Genomic DNA, 25,190 nt, shown 5'->3' with positions numbered 1-25,190 from the left:
AATAATAATAATAATAATGGAAAGAAAACAGTGCAAAGTAATAAACACAGATTTAATTTTGTCATTGTTATGGAATAAGTAGATGTTAGACCAGAAGCTTAAAATCTTAAGAGAGATGGCTTTTGTTAGGTCCTGGTAGCAAGCCTGAGTTTTTGTTGGAAGGTTTAAGAATTAATGTTTCCCAAATCTTGGTAAGTTTAATACAACTGATTATTTAGATTAGGTTGGTTTTTTAAATCTGCTTCTTATTCCAGAAAAAGGTTTCTAGATTTTGCTGCAATGAAGTATAATAGTTTTTCATTTGAATTAATGAAGTATCCAAGGCATGGTCAACTGGATCCAACTGTCCATAGTTGTTCATAACTGTTTTAATGATAATGCAACAAAATACTAAATTATAAAAGGATGCTTATTTACTGGCATATATTACACTGGATTTCAGACCAGCATCCTCAGAGCAGAACAACATGTAACACTTCACAAAATCATGACTAAGTGAAACAGTTGAAATTGAATTGAACAGAAGATCTAAAGTCCTAGTTTAGTACTGTCTAATGTTGTATAATAGAAGTTATTACAGGTGTATAGGAGTTGATTGTAAGATAACTGTCTCCCAAATTTTTGGTGGATTAATGCAGCCATTTAATTTATATTTCCAGTGAAATATAAGCCAGGTAATAATATGCATCCTTTTATAATTTAGTATTTTGTTTGGTGACACAATTCCATGAAAATAGTTATGAATAATGCCCAACACCTAAACCTGTTAACTAGGTTGATGATCCTTCACATGGAATGATATTGTAACAAAACGTCATGATTCTGTAAGTTGAAACTTTGGCTAGACAATTGAAGAGGTTAGCCTTTCTCTAACAATGCCAGGATACCTATATAATTCCTGCTTCTCTCAAATTCAAGTTCCATTCATCTAAGTCACATCACATTCATGTTTAGTGCTTCTGCTTGAGCAGATTGATTCTACTCACCAAATTAAATAGTACTACAGCAGCAGCTTTAGAAGAAGTAAGTAATGTTTTAAAACTTGACCTAAGGAGTGTCTTGTATCGCATTTCCAGAGTGTCAGAAAAAAAAAGAATTCCTTGAAGGTTAAAAGCAGGCACCTGGAAAAATTCGAAATCCCCCAATACCAATGCACTGAGTTCTGACTGCAACTTCATTGAAGTTGCACGATTACAATTTATTGTCACATGCAGTTTACAGAAGACACTGCCAATGCTCTTAGTCAAGGTCATAACTTTGCTATTGCACTGAATCATGTTCCAAAACTTGAAATTATGGTGTATCTACCATCTTCCACCTTCAATAACCAGTAACATTCATTTAGACGTAGCAAGCATCCTAACCAAATCTAAAAACTACCTAAAAGCAATATACCACAGAAAGAAATGGCTGCTTTAAAAAAAAAAAAAAAGTATATAAGAATAAAAATATTGTTATTGCTAAAGCACATAAGGATAATGCTACTGTTATCCTGAATCAAGGGGATTACAACAACAAAAAAAAAAAAAAAAAAAAAAAAAAAAAAATATATATATATATATATATATATATATATATATATATATATATATATATATATATACCACTGCCCAAAATTGTAAAACCTTTTGGAAAAAGTATATTTCTGAGGCTTGATGGCTCGTAACACCACTTTTTTTTGGATTTATACCATAAAATTATATATCAATGGAAAGATAATTTAATCAAAAATTTAATGCAATACCTTTTATGAAGTATTTTTTACTAGAACAGCAGCTATAAAGAAGAAGAAGAAACACAGAAAAAATGAGATATACAAAAATTCTCAGTGTGAGTTAATACTTAGTTGGGTAACCTTTAGCGTTAATTACAGCCTTACAATGCCTTCCCATTGAGTGAATCAAGTTTTTTAGTTCTGCAGCTGTTGTAATGTGAAACCAAGATTGAATTATTGCTTCTATTAATTTGGTTTATTGGTGGTTGCTTCTGACTAACAAGTTTCTTTAGTCAGCTCCATAGATTTTCAATTGGGTTATGGTCTGGGCTATTCCCAGGCCATTCCAGCAGTGAAATATGATTATCTTGAAATCACTTTTTGCACACAATAGCAACATGACATGGAGCTGAATCCTGTTGAAATATAAATGCTTCATTATCTTGGAAAAGATAACGAAGGCTTCAGTTTGAGCTCAAGTATTTCATTTATGTATTTTGGGGCATTTATATTCCCATTAATCACGCAAATTCTGCCCACACCTTTTGATGTCATACAACCGCAGATCATAACACTAAGTGGGTGTTTCATGGTAGGTGTAATGCATTCGGGATGCTTTTTTCGTGGAATTCTAGCATTTAGACCAAATTCCGTCTGCACCGAATAGTCCTTGCACTCAACTTCACATTGTATTGCACCATTTCATCTTGTATACACCCAGATGATTTTCTTCTGTCACGTAGGCACAGTCTCTCAATTCTTCTATCACCACTTGCTGTTGTGCACCTTTTCCTGCCTTTACCAGTCTGGTTTTGTAGTGAGTGACTGAGTCTCCTTATACCTCTTCAAAAATTTAGAAATGCCACCTTTGGTTAAGTTTCCACCAATTTTTTGTAATTTCTTCATAACTATAGCTTTGTTCACTTAATAGTACTATTTGACATTGTTTTCTCAGTGACCAGTCAACTCTTTGCGCCATTTCTTTAATTTTATTACGCTTTACAAGCTCACTAAATGAAAGAACAAAAAAAAAAAAAAAAACCAACTTGATAGCAATCGCATAACACACTGACAAATGTGCTCCTCTCAGCTCCAGTACATGACATCAATAGCTGAATCCTACTGTGACCTTATTTTCTCATTGCCAAAACAAGATGACACCTGATTGGCTCTAAATACTCGTGCTCATTGACTACATTCAAATGAAAGCTACTTCATATCAACCTAAGCAGGTTGTGCTTCTTTTTTTTCTGATTATTTGGCTGTAACTTTTCATAGAATACAGATAATTGAAAATTTTCAAACCTCAAAAATACACTTTTTCCAAAAGGTTTCCACAACTTTGGCCACTAGTGTGTGTGTATATATATATATATATATATAATAAATAAAATAATGCAGGATTTCCTAGATGATAATTCTTCTTACCAGATCATACATCAAGGCCTCACTATGTCTCAAAAGAAAGAAAAAAAAAGTTAATAAATTATTGAAAAAAAATTACTTCTCGGCCTGAAGAAATTAAACAAATTAATACCTGTTTGTGTTAAACCATCTCGTATTTATAGGGTACCTAAAATCTGTAAATCCATTATTACCTTATGCTGTATAGTTGATAGTATAGATAGTCTTACTCATAAATTTGCTCGACAGTAAGCTAAGTCACGTCACTTGCCTCCTCCCCTGGTAACTCCTTTACTTTTATAAATGGTTCTGTCCATTTCTAATTAGAAACATGTCAACTAGATTGACCATGGTCAATGGTACTAGATGGATGTATATCTTCTGATTTTTAAGGTGATGTTTACAGGTCTCTCAGTTTGTTCATAATATGACAAATTGCAAGAACAAGGAACTTTATACTCAGTTGGACCAGAGAGGGGATGGAGTTGATTTTGGGGAGTGGTTAAGGATAGGCAGCTTCATATGATGAAGTTTAAAAGCAGTGCAGAGATATTTCTTTAAAGTACTGGCTGTCCAGAAGTTGTCTCAGATATAGAGAATTGTAATGGCATTACTATACTGTATACATTACTACTATACATTACTGTTGAGAGGGATAGGAGAGTTTGGCTGTGAGAAAGCCTGGTTTGAATGAAGGTTGGAAGCTCTGTTAACAAGGGTTTTAATGATAACATATTGAGGGGAGGATGATGGGAAAGTTACGTACGTATCTACCAATGTACTTGGGTTTTCCGTAAACTGAGAAAGAAAATACCAGTGGGAAGGCATGTGATAAGTGTCTAGAAAAGACAAACTGTTGTTGTTTTATTTTTTCTATAGTGAATTGAATTCTGTGGAGGAAACATTTTTAAGGATCGAGAGGGATAATGGTGAATAAATTAGTGATATCAAAACTAACAATGATATCATTATTATTGAAAACTTGGATTTATTATTATTATTATGTCACGCCTCCAGGGCAACACATTAATAAGATTGTAATCTAGAGATTTGTAAGTGGTGCAGTCTAAGCAATACCATTTTTGTAATTACTGATATTGATGATCACAGTGCATTACCTTTATCAGCTTTAGTAATTATTATACTTTTGTCTTGGTGTAGTTTATGGACAGCATAGAGTAGCTATTGCAGCGAGTTTGTGGCAAAGCTTGTGTAAGGATGTTGGTTACATCAAACCTGATGTTTGCAATATTTGAAGACGGGTTGCAGGTATTTTGCTCTGTGTACATGAGGTCTAATGTCTGAACTTCATTAGTCTTAATGACAGCAACATCATATAAGGTTATGGCTGACAACTGTTTCATCAGGATTTTTGGACAAATGGTTGAAAATAACTTGAAGAGTATGACTGCAGTTTAGAAAACGATCTCCATATGTTGCCTTATTTTTAATACATAATTTTTTTGAAGTTTTTACATGCAGATTTATCTGGAATGTCAGAAAGAATACTCCCAATTTCCATGCTGAGAATAGAAGACAGTTCAGTTTGAAGAAACCCAATGACTACTTTAATATCATTATTGTGAATGGTAGTGATGTGGTCTTGAAGTGAAGCTAAGCTATCCCGACAGGATAGCTTAGGATTACTGTGGTGAGGAAATTTTGATTTCAAACCTTACACAGGCAGGTATAATTCCTGTGTCATTGCATCTTTTAAGGAGGGCTAGCCAGTTAAATTCCCCAGATAAACGGAACTAAAAGGATCCTTTCTTTCATGCTTATACGATGATCAGAATGCATTATGAAAAATTATGAATACAACTACCGTGTTAGAGTAAAACTTTAGTTTATAATAAAACCAAATATACATTGATGTTTCAACCTTCACATTTAGGTCATCTTCTGGAGTATACATATATATATATATATATATATACAAAGAAACACGCTGCACTACAATCTACATGGCATGCTAAAGTTACTGATCAACTGTTAAAACTATCTGCTGATCTCTGGTGTTTAAAAAAAAAAAAAAAAAAAACTCGCTACATCAAAACTAGAGTCCTATTATTATCTATTAGGTTACAAAGTTAAATTAAGCTGGAGAGTAACATTTTCATACAGAAAATAATAGATAAATAAATAAACAAATTAAAATTACTTATATAAGTATACATATAAATTGCAACTGATATGGATAGTGGCCAATAAAAAATGAAAAATTGCTTAGTCCTAAAGTCAGGGTTTGTTGGAAACTAAGTGGGCTAAATGTGTGCCATCCAAATTCTTGGGATTTTTATGCTCCCATTATTATTAAGATTAGGATGGTTAATCAAAATTTCACAGGCTTTAAATTTCCGTTCATACCAAGTTTTAGTATGATGCAAAGAACAAGTACTTATCTAATCAATTCGATGTAGGGTGTGTTAAGAGTGTGATATTTAAATTTAAGTAAATACAATTGCATAAAACTTCCCAGAATTTGTGAAACATTAATTATCAGAGGTGCCACTTTTACATCGTAGGCCACCTACAAATGCCCATACAGGACTCACCACCTAGATAGGACTAGATAGATAGGTGTCACCCATGTGCTTCACTTAGTGTTGTGTTGTATCTGAGTGTGTATGTGTGTTACGAGAGTTATTTGTAATCCCTGAAGATGTCTCAATGACTGAGATGAAATATTGGAAGCATTAAAATTAGTTTTTAATCCTTTCCTAGTGCTGTAAATATTCCAGTACACTTAAGCCTTAACACACATGGGCACCACTTTATGGGAGAAAAATCTAGCTCTCATCCCTTAAACCAGGGATCGGCAACCTTTTCAGACTTCCAGGCCATGTTCAACTTTTATTTTTAATAATTGGGCCACAAGCGTTTAATTAAGAGAAAATAGTGAGTGAAAAAAATATTTAAATTATCAATTTTAAAGAACACATAAATATTCAAAGTATGAGATAAGAGACAAGCATGAAAATGAAACTCAATGAAAAATTATCACATAAAAACAAAAAGTAATATAGTTTATGCATCACAATATGTGTGTCTCTCTGCTTATTGTGACTTTTGCGATTGTTTTCCCTTAGCCAAATTATCTATATTATCCACTTTATAACCTGAGGTGCAAATTCGAATCTAAGCATGCAAATGTTCATCAGTCGAGAAGAAAATTTATTTTTTCTAAAAACTCATGACAGAAAATGCTTATTTATCCACAAATCTATATGCTTCCAAATGCGACTAACATCTTTGGGAAATTGATTAATACTTCAAATTTTTTTGTTAAGCATCGATAAAATTTTTGGATATTTTCTAACGAAAATTTGTTCTTTAATGTTTCATTGTATTGTAAATCTAAAACTTCCATCTGTAGTTGGTTTGGTACATCATCAATGTCGACATTAAAAGAGTTCAAATATAATTGCATTTCGATGCTATTTTTATGAAAATTAACAAATCTTGGTGAAACTTCCATTTGTAAATCTTCAATAATACCACCAAAAGTCTCCTTCTGTTGGTATTTCCAAGTTGCACAGCAATATCACGAAGCATAGGTATAAAATTATTTTTAATTTATTATTCATATTATAAAATGTGTTATTTAAATAATTCAACATACAGACCATGTGAGTATGATCAACCTTTTATGGGCCACCAAAAATGCACCGTTGGGCTGCATGCCGACCCCCTGCTTTAAACTCATCTACTGTTTGCACTTTCACCATACTTTCTGTATGGTGAAAGTATGCAGTCCATTCTCCTGCCACTCTCCATGCAAAAAACTTATTCCCTTAATATGCCTGTTTGCAACTTCCAGGGATAACCTTCTTCTTGCTCCTTCCCATTGTTCTGCATTACAAAAATTCACATGCTCTCAGGCAATGCAGTCCATCCTCCTGCCACTCTCCATGCAAAAACTTCTTATCCTCTTACTTAATATACCTATTTGCAACTTTCAGGGATCACCTTGTTCTACCCTACAAAAATTCTCCTCAGTATCAATCCAGTAAATTTCTTTCAGCAGTTTAAATGTCTCAATCATAATCTCCCTTTGTCTTCTATCCACCAAACTCTGTAGTTTACATACCTTCAATTTATCCTCATAAACCAATGTTGTACAGCCTGATATCATTTTGTTATCTCCTCTGCACTCTCTCTCTCTCTCTCTCCTGGGTCATTTCATTTGCTTCAAATTCTGGTGAAAAGATTTGAACACAGTAAATCAGATGTAGTCTGATCAGAGTTTTATACAATGGAACCACCACTAATTATAGCTCAAAACTTAATATTTCAGCAGTTTTTTTCAACCTGAATTTGAAGTTCAGAGGACAAATTAGTCCTCTGAACTTCAAATTTCTACCTACAATTATCCTAACTCCTGTTTCTTCCAGTATAATTCCACCAAGTGGGTGTGAAGAATCCCATCTGTGGAAAATTTCACAACTTTATGTTTAGTTGCATTAAATGTAATGTTTTGAAATTTGGGATCCAAAGATTTTTTCAGAAAGTTGTAGGGCTATCATATTGTTTCCTACTGCTTGCTGACCGTAAAGCAAGCAGTAGCAAACAGAAGAAAGAGAAAAGAAACAGAAGAAATAAAATCCTCTACCTTTTCATTCCTCAATGAAAGCAAGCAGTACTCTTTAGGCTTTAATTTTGGAAATCAGTAGGCAGCTTTCATAACCTTTTAACCTTCAACAATAACTGACCTTATAGCTACCAATAATTTTTTAACATTATTATTTTTATGGCTATTTTGCCTATTTTTGTTTAGGAGTACCCCTTTTTTATAATGTCATTGGCTTTTTACTAAATTTTTAAGGCATTACTGATGTTTTAAAGACAGATATAGGAAGAATAATTTGGACATACCTTTGTAGGATGTTGCTGGTTGTCTTCTTATTCAATGTCATCTGCCGTATGGTGATAGTCATTTGTGTGACTAAAAGGAAGGAGGAATGGAAAAAATAGAGTAATGTATGGGAGAATTGTGGGTGGGGCAAGAGGTATGCCAAGTTTAAAACCTGAGTTTTAAGAGTGGGCTGGGAATTCTTTTTGGAATAAGGTGAAAATTATAAAAAAAATTTTGGGGGAAAGGAGATGGATAAAGTATCGTGAAACAAGATTAGGGATGGGATTGACAAGGTGTGAGCCGTTTTGACAGTGTGTTGTCTCTGGAGCTCATAGGGGAAGTGGAGGTTATGTCATGCTGGCTTGATGTTCTTGTCTTTGGTGTATCTGTGTTGTTCTCTATTGGTCGGAGTCGTGACCTAATTTTTATGTTTTGGGCTTTCAACTCTTGGAGATAAAGTAGGGGCGGTGGACGTTTATTGAGTTTGTCACATTTTATGACTATCGTTTCTGATATTCTAATCATACCTCTTGCCTCACCAACAGTTCTCCTAAACATCTATCTCCACTTTTCCTACCCCACCCCTTCCTTTCAGTCACACAAATGTATATCACCATACACCAGATGCCACTGAATAAGAAGACAACCAGCAACATCCTACAAAGGTATGTCCGAATTATTCTTCCTATATGTATTCTTCATATATCTGTCTTTGAAATGCCCTGAAAATTGAGTAAAAAGCCAATGAAATTAAAAGGGGTACTCCTAAACAAAAATAGGCAAAATAGCCATATTTAAAGTTACTAGATATTGATTTAAAGGTGAGAACATGTGAAAGAATTGCCATCTTAGTAACCTAAACGTTATTTCATGCTATTGTTGGCCATTTATTAATCTAGCAACAATCTATATACAGTATGATATTGTGAAAAAAAAAATTAAAATTCTTCGTACTTTGACCTAGATTACATTTAATAATATGGGAAAGTTAGAAAAAAATGTATATTGTTATTATTTCTTTATTGCAGAAAGCAGTTTGGAGCTTTTCAAAAAGTCAGTGCCTCTAAAGATGACCTCTTATCAGAAATAAGTACAGATAATGTCTCTTCAGAAAGGAGAAATTCAGAGACCAATATTAATTCCTCTTTTTGTGGGATTCAAGCTAATTCATACTGTAAAGGTGCAAGGCCTAAGATCAAGTATAAAACAGAGGATTCAAATCTATCTAAATTTGCATTCAAGAAAAAATCACCATCAAGAGAAATTCAAAATTATAGCAATGAGCATCAGTATAAATGTGGTGAAGAGATGTGGGATGATGATTTTGATGGAAGTGATCAAAAGACTGTGTTTAATTTAGAAGAGGAAGAATGCTGGGACTCTTCTGACTTTAGAAATGATCATGGTTCTAATAATACATGCAATGCAGATAAAGAATGTTGGGATGGATTTGATGTTAAAGATGAACAGTATTCTTCTGTGCACAGTGGAGAAGAAGAATATTGGGATGAAGCTGATTTGCCAGATCATCAGTCTAGTATAGCGAAGGAAAATGTAGTTGACCTTACATCAGGTGATGCTGACAGATACATTAATGAGAAAACATTTGCTGGCTTGGCTGGTGGAAGTAAATGTGATCTAGATATGTGGCATAATAGTGATACAGAATACCAAGATGTTAAACACTCAAATACTCAGCTTCTTAAATCTCAGCCTTTATGTGATAAATACATTGATGAGGATGACAAAACTTTTACGACAAATATAGGCAAGAAACCACCACAGTTTGAATCAGGTGCGGGTGATGCTTGTCATGTAGCTGAGAATGATAATCTGACTCAGCAAAGTGATTTTTGGCAACCAAAGGAAATACACTGGACTAATAGTTGTAATGTTACAAAATTTTCATCACTTGGAGACCATAATGATGATAAGCCCAAAGCATTTGAAACTGAAACACAAATTTCTAATAATTGTGGTACATCCCAAGGAAATTTCAAGAAGGATGCATTTCTTAAAAATTCTCAGGGCATATGTACTTTAGCAGATAGTCCATCTGATAAACTGGGTAATGTGTCAGGTTCATTTACTACACAAAATCCATCACATGATTATTCTCCCTCCTTCTCAAAATCTTCTTTCAGTAAAATTGATATGCAGTTACAAAGTGATGTTCATGTGAATAACATATCATCAGAAACAAAATGCGAAACAAGCCAGTCATTTTCTAACACAACATATCCTTCAGGCTATCCTGGAGTATCATCAAATCCTTTTATGCAATTTAATTCACCTATAGCTTTTCCCAGCCCTAATCCTCCCCCACTTCCTTTTTTACTACCAATATTGCAGGAGTTGTACTATTATCAAATGACTGGAATGTGGCAAAAATATATACAGCTACTTCAGAATTTAAATAATCTCACCTCAGAATTAATGTTTCCTGGAATAGGAGCATTGTGGAGAATGAATATGCCTTCAGTATCTCAACTTCAACAGCAACAACAATCTCAGAAAAAATATGATAATTCAGCATCAGAAAATTCATCTAGGCAGCCCAAAGAACCATCAATTGCCCAGTTATCTTCTCAGTTTTTTCAGAATCCACTTGCATATCTTCTGCAGAATCCACTTTTTCAAGAACAATGTCTCGGTGATATTCAAGCTGAAAATTTCAGTCATAACAGTTTTGGTGGCTCATCCTGTTCTCCAAATTTAATGCCACCCTCTTTTCTGGGATCTTTGACAGGCAAATCACTAGATCCATCCTTAACACCATTTTCATTAAAAACTCCAAAAACAGGAAACAACCAGACTTTAACTAACCTTAATTCTCATTTAGACCACATTAGGATATCTGATGAACAAAATGGTCCTTTTAATCATCAAAATTCTAAGATCTATCATCAGTGTAATGATAGAAAGGACCACCCCATTTCTATTGACTTGGATAAGCCATCTGTGATAAACCATGCTTTGTTATCTAGTGAAAATCTTGTGACAGCTTTCGATGCAGATACTTCTAATTATGTTAAAAATGAGCTGCCAGTTATACAGTCACCAAGTGATGTTGAGAACATGAAAGTACCTAGTCATAGTACATGGAGTTCCAATGGAGAACTGACAAAGCATGCTGTCTGTGGTGGAGAACGTGTTTCTCTTTCTCTCTCTGATGGCTGCTACTCTTCTGATAAGCCATCAACTGATAGTACTGAAGTTAGTAATAAATCTAAAAATGTTAAATGCAATGACCAAATGTATAGTGATTCATTATTAGCTGGTTTGGACGCTAAAACTTCTGTCTCATCAGAAAAATGCAACAATTTAAGGCAGCCATATTCAAATTTTAGAGAAGAACATAATCAAGAACGATACATTTCCTCAGTTGGAAGGGGCAGCAGACATCCAAACTGGAAACAAGAAATTAATCCACAAGAAAGACAAAATTATCACTCTAGGAAACTAGGTGAGAACGAGAAAATAAAAGAAGGGTCGATATTCAAGGTGAGCACATTTATTTACACTTAATTTTTAGAATATAATAAAATGTATGTTTTGTGTTAATTCCAAATCAAATTATTGTTGAATCTTTGATGTCCTAATATTTGGAGTAACACAACATTCTGCTATAATAGATTTAGTTTAATCCTTTATCCCAGTGAGAGCAAACAAAGTTTGCGCCTGAAAAATATCTTCAGGACTAAATATATAGTGTTGTACTATCTTATCCAGTAAGTAGTGCAACACCAAGGCAACTCGTGGCAAAGGTGGAGCAAGCTACCAGGCACTTCTAACCCAGTATCTCCCATTTTTTCCCAGGCACTTCTAACCAAGTCCACCTTTGCCACGAGTTGCCTTGGTGTTGCACTACTTACTGGATAAGATAGTACAACACTATATATTTAGTCCTGAAGATATTTTTCAGGCGCAAACTTTGTTTGCTCTCACTGGGATAAAGGATTAAACTAAATCTATTATAGTCTAACCTAGTGATAAATAAATTTTCAACAACATTCTGCTTTTAAGCATTTAATCCTATATCCTGAAATCATATCAGCTATCAGCTAACGCCTTTTTATTCCCCGTATACGGGGAGTAGGCGAGGCCATTTAGCCCTATCTAACTTTTTTGGAGACTGAGTGGGCAGTTCAATCTCCACTGGTACCAATCAGAGATAGATGGCCCAAGGCTATCACTAATTAAGCGGTACTCAGTGAAGAGAGACGGCTCAAATGTGCCGCCATCTCGTGGTCCCTAACCCTAACACAATATATTTAATGTCTGAAATAATGTGGGTTCTACGGTCGATTTTCTTGAGTTTACAGGACGAAAAACCCGAGTTTCCGGGAGGAAAAACCTGCTTGCCCGTGCCAGAGATCGACTAACTCGGGAACCGGTCGAAAAAAGGCTTAGAAAAATTTCCTCTAGTCGCCGACTAGACTCGAAACCAAGTCTTCCTTCGTGCGGCCAAGCGCGGTGGTTGGCAAACGCCACATCCACTGAGCTACACAGGCTCTCCTGAAATCATTTGCATATTATTTCTAAGCTGGCGGTATAACTTCATAACTATTCATAGGTGTAAGGAGGCAGTGAAGGAAAAGAAGACAGCATATCAAAAGTTCCTGGCAAATGAGTCAGCCTGTGCTCTTAGAGAATACAGAGACTAATGTAAGAAAGCTAAATACTGTGTGAAACTAGCTAGACAAAAGTCATGGGAAGAATTTGGTAAGAACATCGAAAATAAATGTCAAGGTTGTGGCAAGATATTCTGAAAGCTGCTGAAAAAACTCAGAAATAGAGGAATTAGAGATGATAAAGGTGACATGAAAATTGGAGATAAAGATATCCTTAATGTATGGAGTAATTACTTCTAAAAATTGCTAAATGAAACAATCAGTGATGCACAGTGGTAAAAAAACATTGACCAAGCATGCAATCAGGAATACATATCCATACTTGAAGTAGAAAAAGCCTGAAATGTGGAAAGGCAGTCAGAGCAGATGATATTTGACCAGAAATGCTCGAGTATGGAGATATTAAAGTTTTACAGTTGCTACACTGCATAGTTCAGAAGGCTCGGACAGAGGTATGAATTCCAGATGATTGGAGAAGCTCTCATAGTATCCATATATAAAAAGAGAGATAAAACTGAATATGAGAATTACAGAGGTATTCTCTGAGTGTTCCTGGTAAAATTTATGCAAGTATACTTGAGAAATGAAAGGGAAGCTTGGTGAAGAACAAACTGGATTCAGGCCAAATACAGGCTGTCAGGATCATATTTTTACTTTACGACAAATAGTTGAGAAATCATTGGAATATAACAAAGATTTTAAGTTTTGTAGATCTGGAAAAGGCATATGTCAGGGTGCCAAGAGAAAAGCTATTCAAAATGCTACAGTTGTATGGTGTCAATGGAACATTATAGCAAGCAATACTTAGTCTTTATTTGAATTGTAAGTCAGCAGTTAGAATTGAAGGAAATACAACACAATGGTTTACAGAGGTTGTTTGAAAAGTTTGGTAAAAAAAAAAATAAGTTTAAAATTTTTTTGGAAAAAATTACCTTTATTTGTCAACATAGTCTCCATCGAGATCTACACATTCGAGTTTCTGATTTTTTCATCTCGTCTAAAAAGTGGGATTTGTCAAATTGTGCAAAATGATCATTGACAGGCTTGATGACATCCTCATTCAAAGAAAATGTTTTCCCACAAGGCCAATTTTTAAGTTTGGGAACAAGAAGTCACGCAGGGCCAAGTCCGGAGAATACAGTGAATGGAGAACCAATTCGAAACTAAATTTATGCAATTTTGCCAATGTGTGGGACGGTGCATTGTCTTGATGAAAGAGCACTTTTGTGTGCCAATCTTGGCCGTTTTTTCTTCAGTTCTTCTTTTAAATGGTCAAACAATGATGCATAATAGACTCCTCTTATTGTCTTATCCTTTTCCAGGTAGTCTATCATGATAATTCCTTGGGAACCCAAAAAAAAACAGTGGCCATCACCTTCCCAGCTGACAAAACAGCTTCGCTTTTTTCGGTGCTCTTTCACCAGCCATTGTCCACTGTTTAGACTGCTGCTTGGATTCAGGTGTGTAGTGGTGGATTCGAGTTTTGTCTACAGTCAGGAATCTACGCAAAAAATCCTGTGAATTGTGATTAAACATCACTAAACACCGTGTTGAAATGCATTTGTCGATTAAAAACGCATGCATTTTTAATCGACGGTCAATAATCACGGCACCCATCATGCACACAACTTTTTCATGTAGGATATTATACACCCGTTCAGTTGAGTTGCCTACAATCTCATGCACGTTCACTCGGCAGTCTTCCATAACAATACCATGGATTTTGTCAATCATTTCCTTCATAGTGACCTCAGTCAGGCATCTGGAAATGCACTTCACCTTCAGTGGACTTATGACCATGTTTAAACTCATCCAAAAATAAATAGTGGTGTTGAGTTCATAAGGCCAGTTTGCCTGCTTTGCAGGATGAAAATCCCTAGATAAACTGGGGAGAAAAACCCTACTGTCCAAGACTGGCTAACTTGGCTATGGCTGAGGAAGATCCTTCAGCTCCTCACGTCACCGACGGAAATCGAACTACGGACACTCCTTCCCCAGACATATGGTTGCAAAGCGCACAGCCACTAGGCTAACCATGCAGACTTGAGTCCACCATGGAAATTCTAATTTTTCTGTCCTTGCAGACAACTTTACCACATGTGGCTAAATTAGTTGGTATTTTCATCCAAGTTTGCCCTTAGTCTTTAAAGTTTGATTCCTGTCTTCAGACACTTTCATTTTTCCTTAAATAATACTTATTTCAATCTTCAGTTCACCTCTGAATGCTAATGCTGCTCCAGTTCACTTCTTTTTAAAACTTTCTTACCCAATTTTCTTTTCAATGTGATATTCAGCTTTGATTATTATTTCATGATGACACCTCCAACACGCCGTGCCCACACACAGCACTAGTGTTCTATAGGTAAGTCCATTGGAGATCCATCCGATGGGATTCAATATTAGAACAGCCTCTGAAATTAAATATCACACCTAATTAATTCCTTAAGTGTGCTGTTCCCATGAAAGATTAGGCGAGCGATTATTGAGTACTCCAACTGCAGAATTATCCGCTAGCTGGAGAGCAAGTTTCCTGTGTCTTTACTATCATACTGAATCTTTTGTTCTTGCTAAGAGCAGGTATGAAAACTATTTTACTGCTCTACGAGGTCACCAGCTCTACAACTTTCTATTTCCACCACTTTATCCACCAACTACAAACCATCATCTTTGACCTAATGGCATCTACTGACCATCACTAGTATTTTTGTCTCTAAATTGCAGATGTTCTGAAGACTGATTTGTCTATATGCAGGATGAAAAATCTGAGTTTCAAAAGAAAAAACTCTGCTACCTCTATATGAGATCAGCTAACTTACCTCCAATTAAAAAAAAAAAAAAAAAAAAAAAAAAAAAAAAAAAAAAAAAAAAATTCTTAAATATTAAGATCCAACAGTCGTCATTTCGGTAATATAAACATTAATTAAATTAAGGGGATATTAGATCCCACATTGTTTGAAAACCGAATAAGAAACTCAAAGATTGGAATCGGAGAGTTTCATGCCGAATATAGTATAAATAAAAAACTATAAAAGTGTCAGCGAATACTAGCGTGAGCTAAATGCAAGTAGTCCTAGAACGTAGTACAAACACGGGCAACTCGTTGCAAAGGTGGGTAAAGTTCTGATCACTATTTGATTTTCTTATTCGGTTTTAAAACAATGTGGGATCTAATATCCCCTTAATTCAATTAATATTTATATCGCCGAAATGAAGCCTGTTGGCTCTTTATATTTAAGTGACTTAATGGGTGCACCTTTTGGACAACTCGTATAGCAGAGTATATAAGTTCTTTTCGCTATACTCTGGTATTAATTTGGTCTAGCTACTCACTGATGAAGCCTCAATAAAGGCTGAAACCAGTCTGGGTAGTGACCTCCCACCATAATGTAATAACAGCATACATTTCCTAGGAAATGTGTTTTTACATTATGGAAAATACCAAGAATAACGATCAGAACTTTACCCACCTTTGCAACGAGTTGCCCGTGTTTGTACTACGTTCTAGGACTACTTGCATTTAGCTCACGCTAGTATTCGCTGACACTTTTATAGTTTTTTATTTATACTATATTCGGCATGAAACTCTCTGATTCCAATCTTTGAGTTTCTTATTCGGTTTTCAAACAATGTGGGATCTAATATCCCCTTAATTTAATTAATACAAAGATTCTTCTTGTCATGACAAGAATCAAACTTAGGCCTTTTCCTATCAAAGGGTGCAAGGTACCATCATTCTTCCAATTGTGCCACCATTATTGGTATCATAACCTTAGTATATTTAATCTAAACTTAAGTACATTTAGGCACACACACACACATATGTATGTATATGTATGTATGTATATATGTGTATATGTATGTATATGTATGTATATATATATGTATGTATATACAGGGTGTTCGGGATAAATTTGACAGTTTCGTAAGGAAAAAGAAAATCTTCTTTGTATCTATTAAATTTAATGAATTGACAAAAATACATTACAGGCAGAGTTAATTACAATACTATCAACAAGATTTACTCAAAATAACCACCATTAGCATCGATCACAGCTTCAATTCTGCTTCGGAACCTCGAACAAGCTGATGCTACAGTCTCCCTGGGAAGGGCCGCAAAAACTGTTTTAATTTTATCCATTAACTGGGCTTTTGTATTACTGGAAGTGCGATTGGTGTCTTTTTCAACTGCGCCCCATACAAAATAATCCATGGGGTTAAAATCTGGGGAGTTTGGAGGCCAAACATTTGGACTAGTGAAGTCGTAGAAATTTTCAGACAACAATTTTTGACTTTTCCCAGAGGTGTGGCAAGGGGCCGAATCCTGCTGCCATACATACGGCCTACCATTGGCTACCCTTGTTATCCAGGGCTTGACTACAGTTAGCAACTCCACGAACAAAGCCCGAATTCCAATGCCAGGGTTCTTCAACACCTGTTCCTGCAGATTTGCGAGGAATTCTGCTGTACGAACGCAATCAGATCGTCTGCTAGGGATCTTTCTTCTTGCTACATCCTCGTAGTCACCATTGCAAGTCTCTAGTTCATGCCTGATTGTTTTTACTGTATTCAGGGAGCATTGGGCAGCAGTCGTAATATCCTTATTTTGATGGCGGGCACGAATCATCATGATACAAGTTATTCTCTTCCATGATTCAGGTGGGTTCCAGCTATCCATCCTTTCTGACATCTTGTATATGAATGAAGAAGGGTCCAAACTTTTAAATGAAGAGAAGTGTGTGTTAATACATGTAACTTACGGAAAAATATAATTAATTATAAATATGTCAAATTTATCCCGAACACCCTGTATATATGTATGTATGTATATGTATATATATATGTATGTTTTTTTTTTCTCTCTAAGGGACGAGGAAGAGGTGCTTGGATTAGGCAATAAAGAGCCAAGATTTGCTGAAATGAGGCAAAAAAAAAAAACAGATTATTTTGCTTGAAGAATTTGTATATAAAATAGGGACCAAAATTCTGTTCATGATTGTACATAGTAATAACAAAAAATGGATTCTGAAAAGTGCCTTGTATTGTTTTTAATACTTCTGCCTGTAAGTAATTTTTTCTGATTGGAAGCAATGTTCACTTATAATACTGCTTCTTCCAAATGAATAGGTATTTGAATTATATTGTTTTCTAAAAAGGTTATTGTTATACATTATAACGTGTTTCTTGTTGTTTGATCAGAATTACATTGCTAGATATCAAAACTTGGAATTCAGCAAGTTAAAATAATAATCATTTGCAATAAACCATTTTAAAGGATGAAAGATTTTCTTTTTACTTAATTTCATTTGATTTGCAGTATAGTCAAACTGAAATCCAAGTTCATTAGAGAAATGTAAAATAAAATGCGAAGTCTGTATTTGTTTTTGTGTGCACTTGCATAAAATTCCTTGTTTGAAAATTTATGGTTTTCTTGGAGCATTATGAGAATAATGCTCATATTTATTGTACAATGAAACCTGTGGAGAATTCATGACTAAACAAACACATGTAATAACCACAGAAATAAATTTTAATAAGTAAATATTTCTTCCTAAGTATCTTAGGACATTGTCAGTACAGTTAATTCAAACTGTATGTTATTCCTAGTATTGTTTGAATTAACTGTACTGACATTGTCCTAAGATACTTAGGATGAAATATTTACTTATTAAAATTTATTACTGTGGTTATTACATATGTTTGTTTAGTCATTAATGCTCATATTAGGCTCTTGCAATAGATCACTCCAGGAGTGGATATGGACTAATTTTGAACTAGATGATGTTTTAGACCTTGGCAACTAGAATATTGAGTTCATCTGAGAACAGTATAAAACATGTTAGTTAAAGATTAACTTTAAATTAAAAAATAAAATTAAAGATTACTTAAACCAGTAATCTTTAATTTTGAAAATAGGAAGAATAATCATTAATCCATCAGATGAAAACTAAAATTGCCAAGTCAGATAAGTAACAACAGCAAATCAAAAATTTAAAAGTTCTGATTTATAATGTGTTCATAAAATTATTTGAAAGGCATTTATTTTTTTTGCTCATCATGTGTGACATTCCAGAAGTCACTTTCAAAACGTGCAATAGATATTTAATTATGGTAGTGTAAATTGTTTCCATTTAATATACAGCAAATCATAAGAACTTGTCATCTATTTTGCTATACTGCCATTCAGATATTATCACAACTTTCTTATTCCTTTGAAATGATTTTCTTTTATCATTGCTGCCATCAGGCTAATAAACATTAGTTTTGATGAGAAGCACATTTTTATTAAAAGCATGTAAATTTGCCTTTAGAACGTTGTATACTTCAAATTACTAGTATATATTTTTAAGCATAAGATGTTTAATAATTTAAGTGTTTTAAATATCTAATGTAATTTTTGTTTTTCCCATTGATTATCAGGCCTTAAGTATTTGTTATATCAGTCCTTTCATACTGAAAAAATTGTGGTATTGTTTTATTTTTTTCCTCCTTATCTGTGTAAAAATTTTTAATCCACTACTGAACAAATTTCAACCTATTAGAATGTTACACACATTTCTGAAGGAAAATAGCATATTTCATGATTTGATTTTAAGAAAGTGTTTTTAAATTTCCATTCATGCTTGAATGAATATTATTCTGCAGCAAATTAAATAGTTTTTAATTGTTGTTCATTGAAACATAATTTTATCAACTCTCTCTTTGAACCCTAATATGCTGAATCTGTATCACTAGATATAACTAAACATTACTCTTCTTAAGAATAAAATTGTGGAATCCAAATATTTGTTTCGTGAAAATGAGCTCCATCACTTTCTTCATTTGAATGTCTGTTCTTTCTTTCGTTTCTCTAGGTATATTTGTTATAATTCATCTGTATAGTTTAATCTATATTTAAAAAAAAAAAAGTATTACTGTACTCTAATTATGCATATAATAAATTTCTTAATCATAAGATTCTGTACAGACATTATCTTAATATTTTAAAATCCACATTGTATTGAGTGTACTTATATATGTAAAAACAAACTCTCTCTCTTTCTTTCCCTCCCTCTTCTTTTGACTATATATTAAGGTTTCACAGCAGTTATAAAAAAAAAAAAAAAAAAAAGTTAGATATTAACAATATTGAGAAAAGTGAATCCTCATAGACATATATACATAATTTTTTAATAAAGATATTACTTCATTTAATTATTTTCTACATGTAATCTTTGTAAAGTAGTGTTTATTGAACAAACTGTGGTAATTGTCATCCAAAAAAAAAAAACTTGTAAATATCTGTGTGTAAAGAATTAAAGAAAACAAGAAAACATAGCCTTGGTTGCATTATACATATTGCATTATTATTACATTAAGTCTTTAACTGAATTCAACTGCTCTAGTTTTAATTACCAGCTAATTCCACTCTGATATGAAGATTTTTGTCCACTTAAGAGAATACTTTAGTAAGGCCTTTAAATGAATCTAGCTGCTCTAGTCAATGGTGCTATAAAAAGATTAATGCAGAGATCTGGGTTTTTTTTTTTTTTTTTTTTTTTTTTTTTTTTTTTTTTTTTTTTTTTTTGAAATGTTGCTTGCAAAATCTACTGGTGATAATGTTGTTTTCAAGTGAATTTTAATTCCACTTGAAAAAAAAAAAAAAAAATCGCATTAATCCTTAGTGTGATTTTTTTTTTTATGATGACACATTATTCTTATTTCTACATGCTTGAAGAAACAAATTAATCTGAAACATACCCAAGTATCTTAACTGACAATGTCATGTAGTCACACACGTCTAATTCCGTTATTACAATATTAAATTAATATGATTATTTGATTTGATTTTCATTTTAAATATTCTGACATTTGTAAATAGATACATCCATATATAGAGCATAGTTTAAACTTCAGTTAAATTACATTTTACTAGAAATGATTACTGTCAACTGTGCAAATTAAGTTGTTCGTAAAAAGTTTTATACTTTAAACTTATAATTTTATTTCTTAAAGTAAAAATTGACAATTAATACAACGAATTCAAATTGATGAACAGACTGTACTGTTTGTCACAAAATTGGATTTTTTTTTTTTTTTTTTTTTACTGTTCAAAAAAGTTTGTGGTAATATTGTATTGCTTTTGGACTGATGGATCTAAATATTTCATGCCTTCATAACATTCTTAGCATAAATGAAAGTTCCTAAATTTTACTATATAGTATTATAAGCCTGTAATTACCATGCCATGAGGTTTAAGTTATAATTTTATAAATAAACTGTAAATATATTCCTCTTTATAAGAAGATAAATTATCTTCTCTCTTTTTTCTTTATCTGTAACATTTAGAAAAGACAGCAAAGGGAATATTTTTTTACTCCCTCTAGTTTGCCTGATTTAAGTTAGTATATGTATTTTTCATGCATATTTTTATATTGCATTATTATTACTTTTATAGCTTTAAAGACTTGAAAGGTTGTTGCATACTGTGATATTTTTATGTACATATGTATGTATTCCACATAATTCAGTTTCATAGAAGTGGTCAAAAGTCATTTTATTATTGTCCTTTAAATGCTTGTGGTTAGAAATGAGAGGGAGATGAAATAGAAAATTTACTAAATCATAATATATATATATTAACATGTAATATGATTAAAGCGATTTTAAAATTTAAAAAAAAAAACAATTAAGATGCAAAAAAAAAAAAATTAATGTCTGTCCATATGGTAAATTGTATATCTCATTAGTATGTGACCAAGGTGCAAATTCATTCTCTTTATTTGTGGAATCATATATTCCGTGTTTGGTGTGTTCACAAGACTTGTGGAAAGTCACAAAATCCTCTTAAAATGTTGCTACAGAAGTTATTGTTAATTTTATAAAAGTTGATGAGAAAAATTTGTCTTCTATGAAATGTCTGCAATAAACACTTTTACTGTTTACCAATTAAAAATCTTTGTGCAAAATCTTTTGTAAATCTAAAGGTTTAAATGGTCATTACCCCTTTGAGCAGTAAGTTATATATATATATATATATATCTTACCTTCTGTGGCACATATATACATGCAAAAAATTTTCAATTGGTAAGAGATGCAGCACCTCTCAGCAAAAACCCAAACTGATATAAATTTATGGTTTTACTCAAGTAGTTGCAATTTTAACATATACAGGGTCTCCGAAAAAAAAAAATGTATACACACTTTGAATAATTATAAATACAATGTTTATTAAGATACATGTAAGTTTTATAATCCAAATTAAAGAAGACGATTTTAAGTTATCACAAGTGTTCAAACTGAATGCCATTCTGGTCCAGGCACTGCTGATAACACAGACCAATGGAATTGCAAACGGCACAAATGATTTCATTTGGTATTTGGGTGCATTCTCTTTCAGTGGCTGCTTTCAATTCATTGATTGTTGCTGGTTTTGTGCCATAAACCTTATCTCTGATGTGCTACCTATTTGCCCAGTCCATCTATTCGAGAGATTTTTTGTCAAGATAGACCCTCATATCACAATGGTAGTGGGAAGGTGCTCCATCTTGCTAGAAATAAAATTCCTCTTTGTCCCCCAAACTTCTCTCTAATGTGTAAATGGTGGGTTCCTGCAGCAAGTTCAAATAAACAAATATTCAAAAAAGAATGGTCTAATTGAGCTCAATGCTGACAATCCACACCGCACTGTAACCACTGGTGTTCACATTGTGTTCCACCATAACATGCAGATTCTCAGTTGCCCAGTAGCTGCAATTGTGGTGATTAATTGAGCCATTTAACATAAATGTGGCCTCATCACTCTGTGTACAATCTTGTTTGAAAACTTCGTCCTCCACACATGCCAGGTACCACTCGCAATTTTTTTAACTCTCCAATCAGGATTATCTTCATTGAGGACATGGACTAATGTTGGAATAAAACTTTTCCAATGAGCATGCTTCGAAATGTGATGAACACTCAATTTTGAAATTCCTGTCTCACAAGCCGCTTGCTAAACAGATTTTCTTGAAGATTGGTGGTAAGTTTCCAGCAGCTCATTTTTTTTCTCTTGTGGATATCTGCAGTCTACAAATTTCCTTTCCTCAAAGCTTAGTCTTATTTCAGCCATTATTTTAGATCATTTATGCCTGAAAAGAATGAAACCTTAGTGAGTTACAAACCATAAAAATGTGTGTGCAGTTTTTTGGGATGCTCTGTATATATACTGTTTTGGGGATAGAATACATCATTATACATTAATACTATTTTGGGGATAGAAGTATGATAATGTATATTAAAAAGGGGTGCCATGTAGAAAAATTAATAATACCTGTCTAGGCAACGTTTACATTTAATGTTATGATTTCAGCAAACATTGTATTATGTATGCTTTATATTATTATTACAGTAATCTACTGTTTATCCTACCTTTCAATTATCATAATTGAACATTGATAACTGAAGGGTCATATAATCAAACTACAATTAGATGGTGCTCTTCCTGAAGTCAGTTGGCTTGCAAGGATCGGTTAATTGAAGGGGTCATAGTTTTGCAAGTCGGATAATGGTAGATTACTGTATTATCATCATTATTATGCATTTAACTCCATGAAGTCGGAAGACTTATTGGAAACTCACACAAATCTTTATACACACAATATGTATCATAGTTTTCCTTAAACTCATTTGTGAGTGTCCTGCTAGGGAATGAGTTTAAGGAAAACTATGATAAATATTGTGTGTATAAAGATTTCTGTGAGTCTCCAATAAGTCTTGTGACTTCGTGGAGATAACTGCATAATAGTAATGATGATGATAGTAATCTACCATTTATTCGACTTGCAAAACTATTGACCCCCCCCCCCCTCAATTAACCAATCTTGCAAGTCAACTGACTTCAGGTAGTACCATCTAATTGGGGGGGGGGGGGGGGGTGTCAATAGTTTTGCAAATGTGAGTGTCCTGCAATCCATTCCACTCATTCACCATTCTGCAAGCAAAAAATCATACACACCCTTGTTCTATCCTATTCATGTACTGAAAATTTCTTCTATATCAATATTATGGGCAGTGGTGAGCTATGGAAATTTTAACAAAGGGCTCGCATCGTCGAGCAAAAAAAAAAAAAAAAAAAAGCCGTATTTCACACAAAAACGTTTATTAATACAGCTTGTGTACAAATGCCAATCAAAAAGTATGAGGGGGACAATCAACCTGTAAAGGCTATCATTTTTAAACAAATCTATCATGATCTAAACATGAAATATTTGCACACAATCATCTGTGTTAATTTATCTTACATAAGAAAAACATTTTTTAACTATCAAATATAAAATCTTTTATAATCACACATGTGAAATAGCCCGCATTTTTTATAAACAAAATAAATTTCTTTTGTTTGTGATAGAAGTTTTCATGACAATCTATAAATAACTATTATCTAAACACAATATTGAAGTACGTTATATTTCTCTTTTGTTTTTATACTTCAAGTGATAATCAAAGGTACCAATCAAGGGGCATTATTTTATAGTCCTGTTTATTTATATGCGATTACCAAAAGTTAATTCTTATTTGTAAAATGGCAGTAACAGTAACTATATTTTATTTAATAAAATCAGTTTGTTAGGTTACCATATGAGTTTTTCGCTTAATACAATATATTTAAAAAAATTGTTTTGTTTTTTTTTTTGAAAAAAAATAAAGTAAACAAGAACAAGGGGCTCGCAAATTTGAGAAAAATTTAACAAAGGCTTGGGCAAGCCCCTTATAGCTCACCACTGATTATAGGACACTTTTAGTAATTTATAAGTTTCGATCATGTCACCTCTTTTCTGCATATTAACTAAAGTGTGCAACAGACCTGTCACTATCTTGGTCACTCATCTCCGGATCCTTTTCACCATCTCCATATCCCCCAGGTGACTAAATTTGCATAGTAATCAAGATTCAGCCTAACATAACCTGCCGGTTCAAATCGCGACGTGAGCACGGATGTTTGTGGTTGTGAAAATACTATTGTAGTGTTGGGCGTTAGTGTAGATGTTGATGCTAGGTGCTGTTCGTGGATTGATTTGAGTTAATGGAGATGTAGAGTAGATGCCCTCCCTCGATAAGTCTTTGGACTCCCTGGAAGTGTCACGTAATAATAATTATAAAGGCGGATATCTTTATCGTTACTAGTTAGTTTTTTTTTTTTTAATTCCAAGTAATCCTATGAGCTATTTTGCTAACTTTGGCATGCCCTCTGAACAATGAAATGCTTGTAATTTTTTATGTTAGTCATCTAGATTTTTGAATTGTAAAATAATGATTAAAAATAAGTCATTATTTTACAATTTGAAGAAATGAAGTACCAGAGTACATGTCAGATCCAGTTAAATTTAAGAATTAAATTTGCCATTTTCATGTCTTAAATTGTATTGTGAGATAATAGATCCCCATGTTATTGATTATAACTATAATCAATATCGTTATATTTATAATGGTGCTTGGAAGTGCCTCATTGTAAACTTAAAGTATGTTTGACTTTATATATATATATATATATATATATATATATATATATATATATATATATATTATCAGGCAAACCTAGGCAATCGCCTATGGGCGCCAAGATTTC

At 33.3% G+C, this 25,190-nt stretch overlaps 1 protein-coding gene across 1 annotated transcript; it reads left to right on the top strand.

The window, feature by feature from the left end:
* Nucleotides 1-1,208: 1,208 nt before the first annotated feature.
* LOC150094018 (uncharacterized) lies at nt 1,209-18,223 on the top strand. The gene is made up of 3 exons (XM_090412938.1): nt 1,209-1,330; nt 9,002-11,477; nt 17,472-18,223. The coding sequence occupies exons 1-3, from the start codon at nt 1,209-1,211 to the stop codon at nt 17,502-17,504; spliced, it is 2,631 nt and encodes an 876-aa protein (XP_090269064.1). The 3' UTR covers nt 17,505-18,223.
* Nucleotides 18,224-25,190: the final 6,967 nt, after the last annotated feature.

The sequence above is a fragment of the Typopeltis vanoorti genome, chromosome 23 (assembly GCF_054136105.1).
Source record: "Typopeltis vanoorti isolate ZY-2024b chromosome 23, IOZ_Tvanoo_1.0, whole genome shotgun sequence".
Taxonomy (NCBI): Eukaryota; Metazoa; Arthropoda; class Arachnida; order Uropygi; family Thelyphonidae; genus Typopeltis; species Typopeltis vanoorti.
The sequence above is the reverse complement of the archived record's forward strand: the minus strand, read 5'-3'. Positions and strand labels throughout refer to the sequence as shown.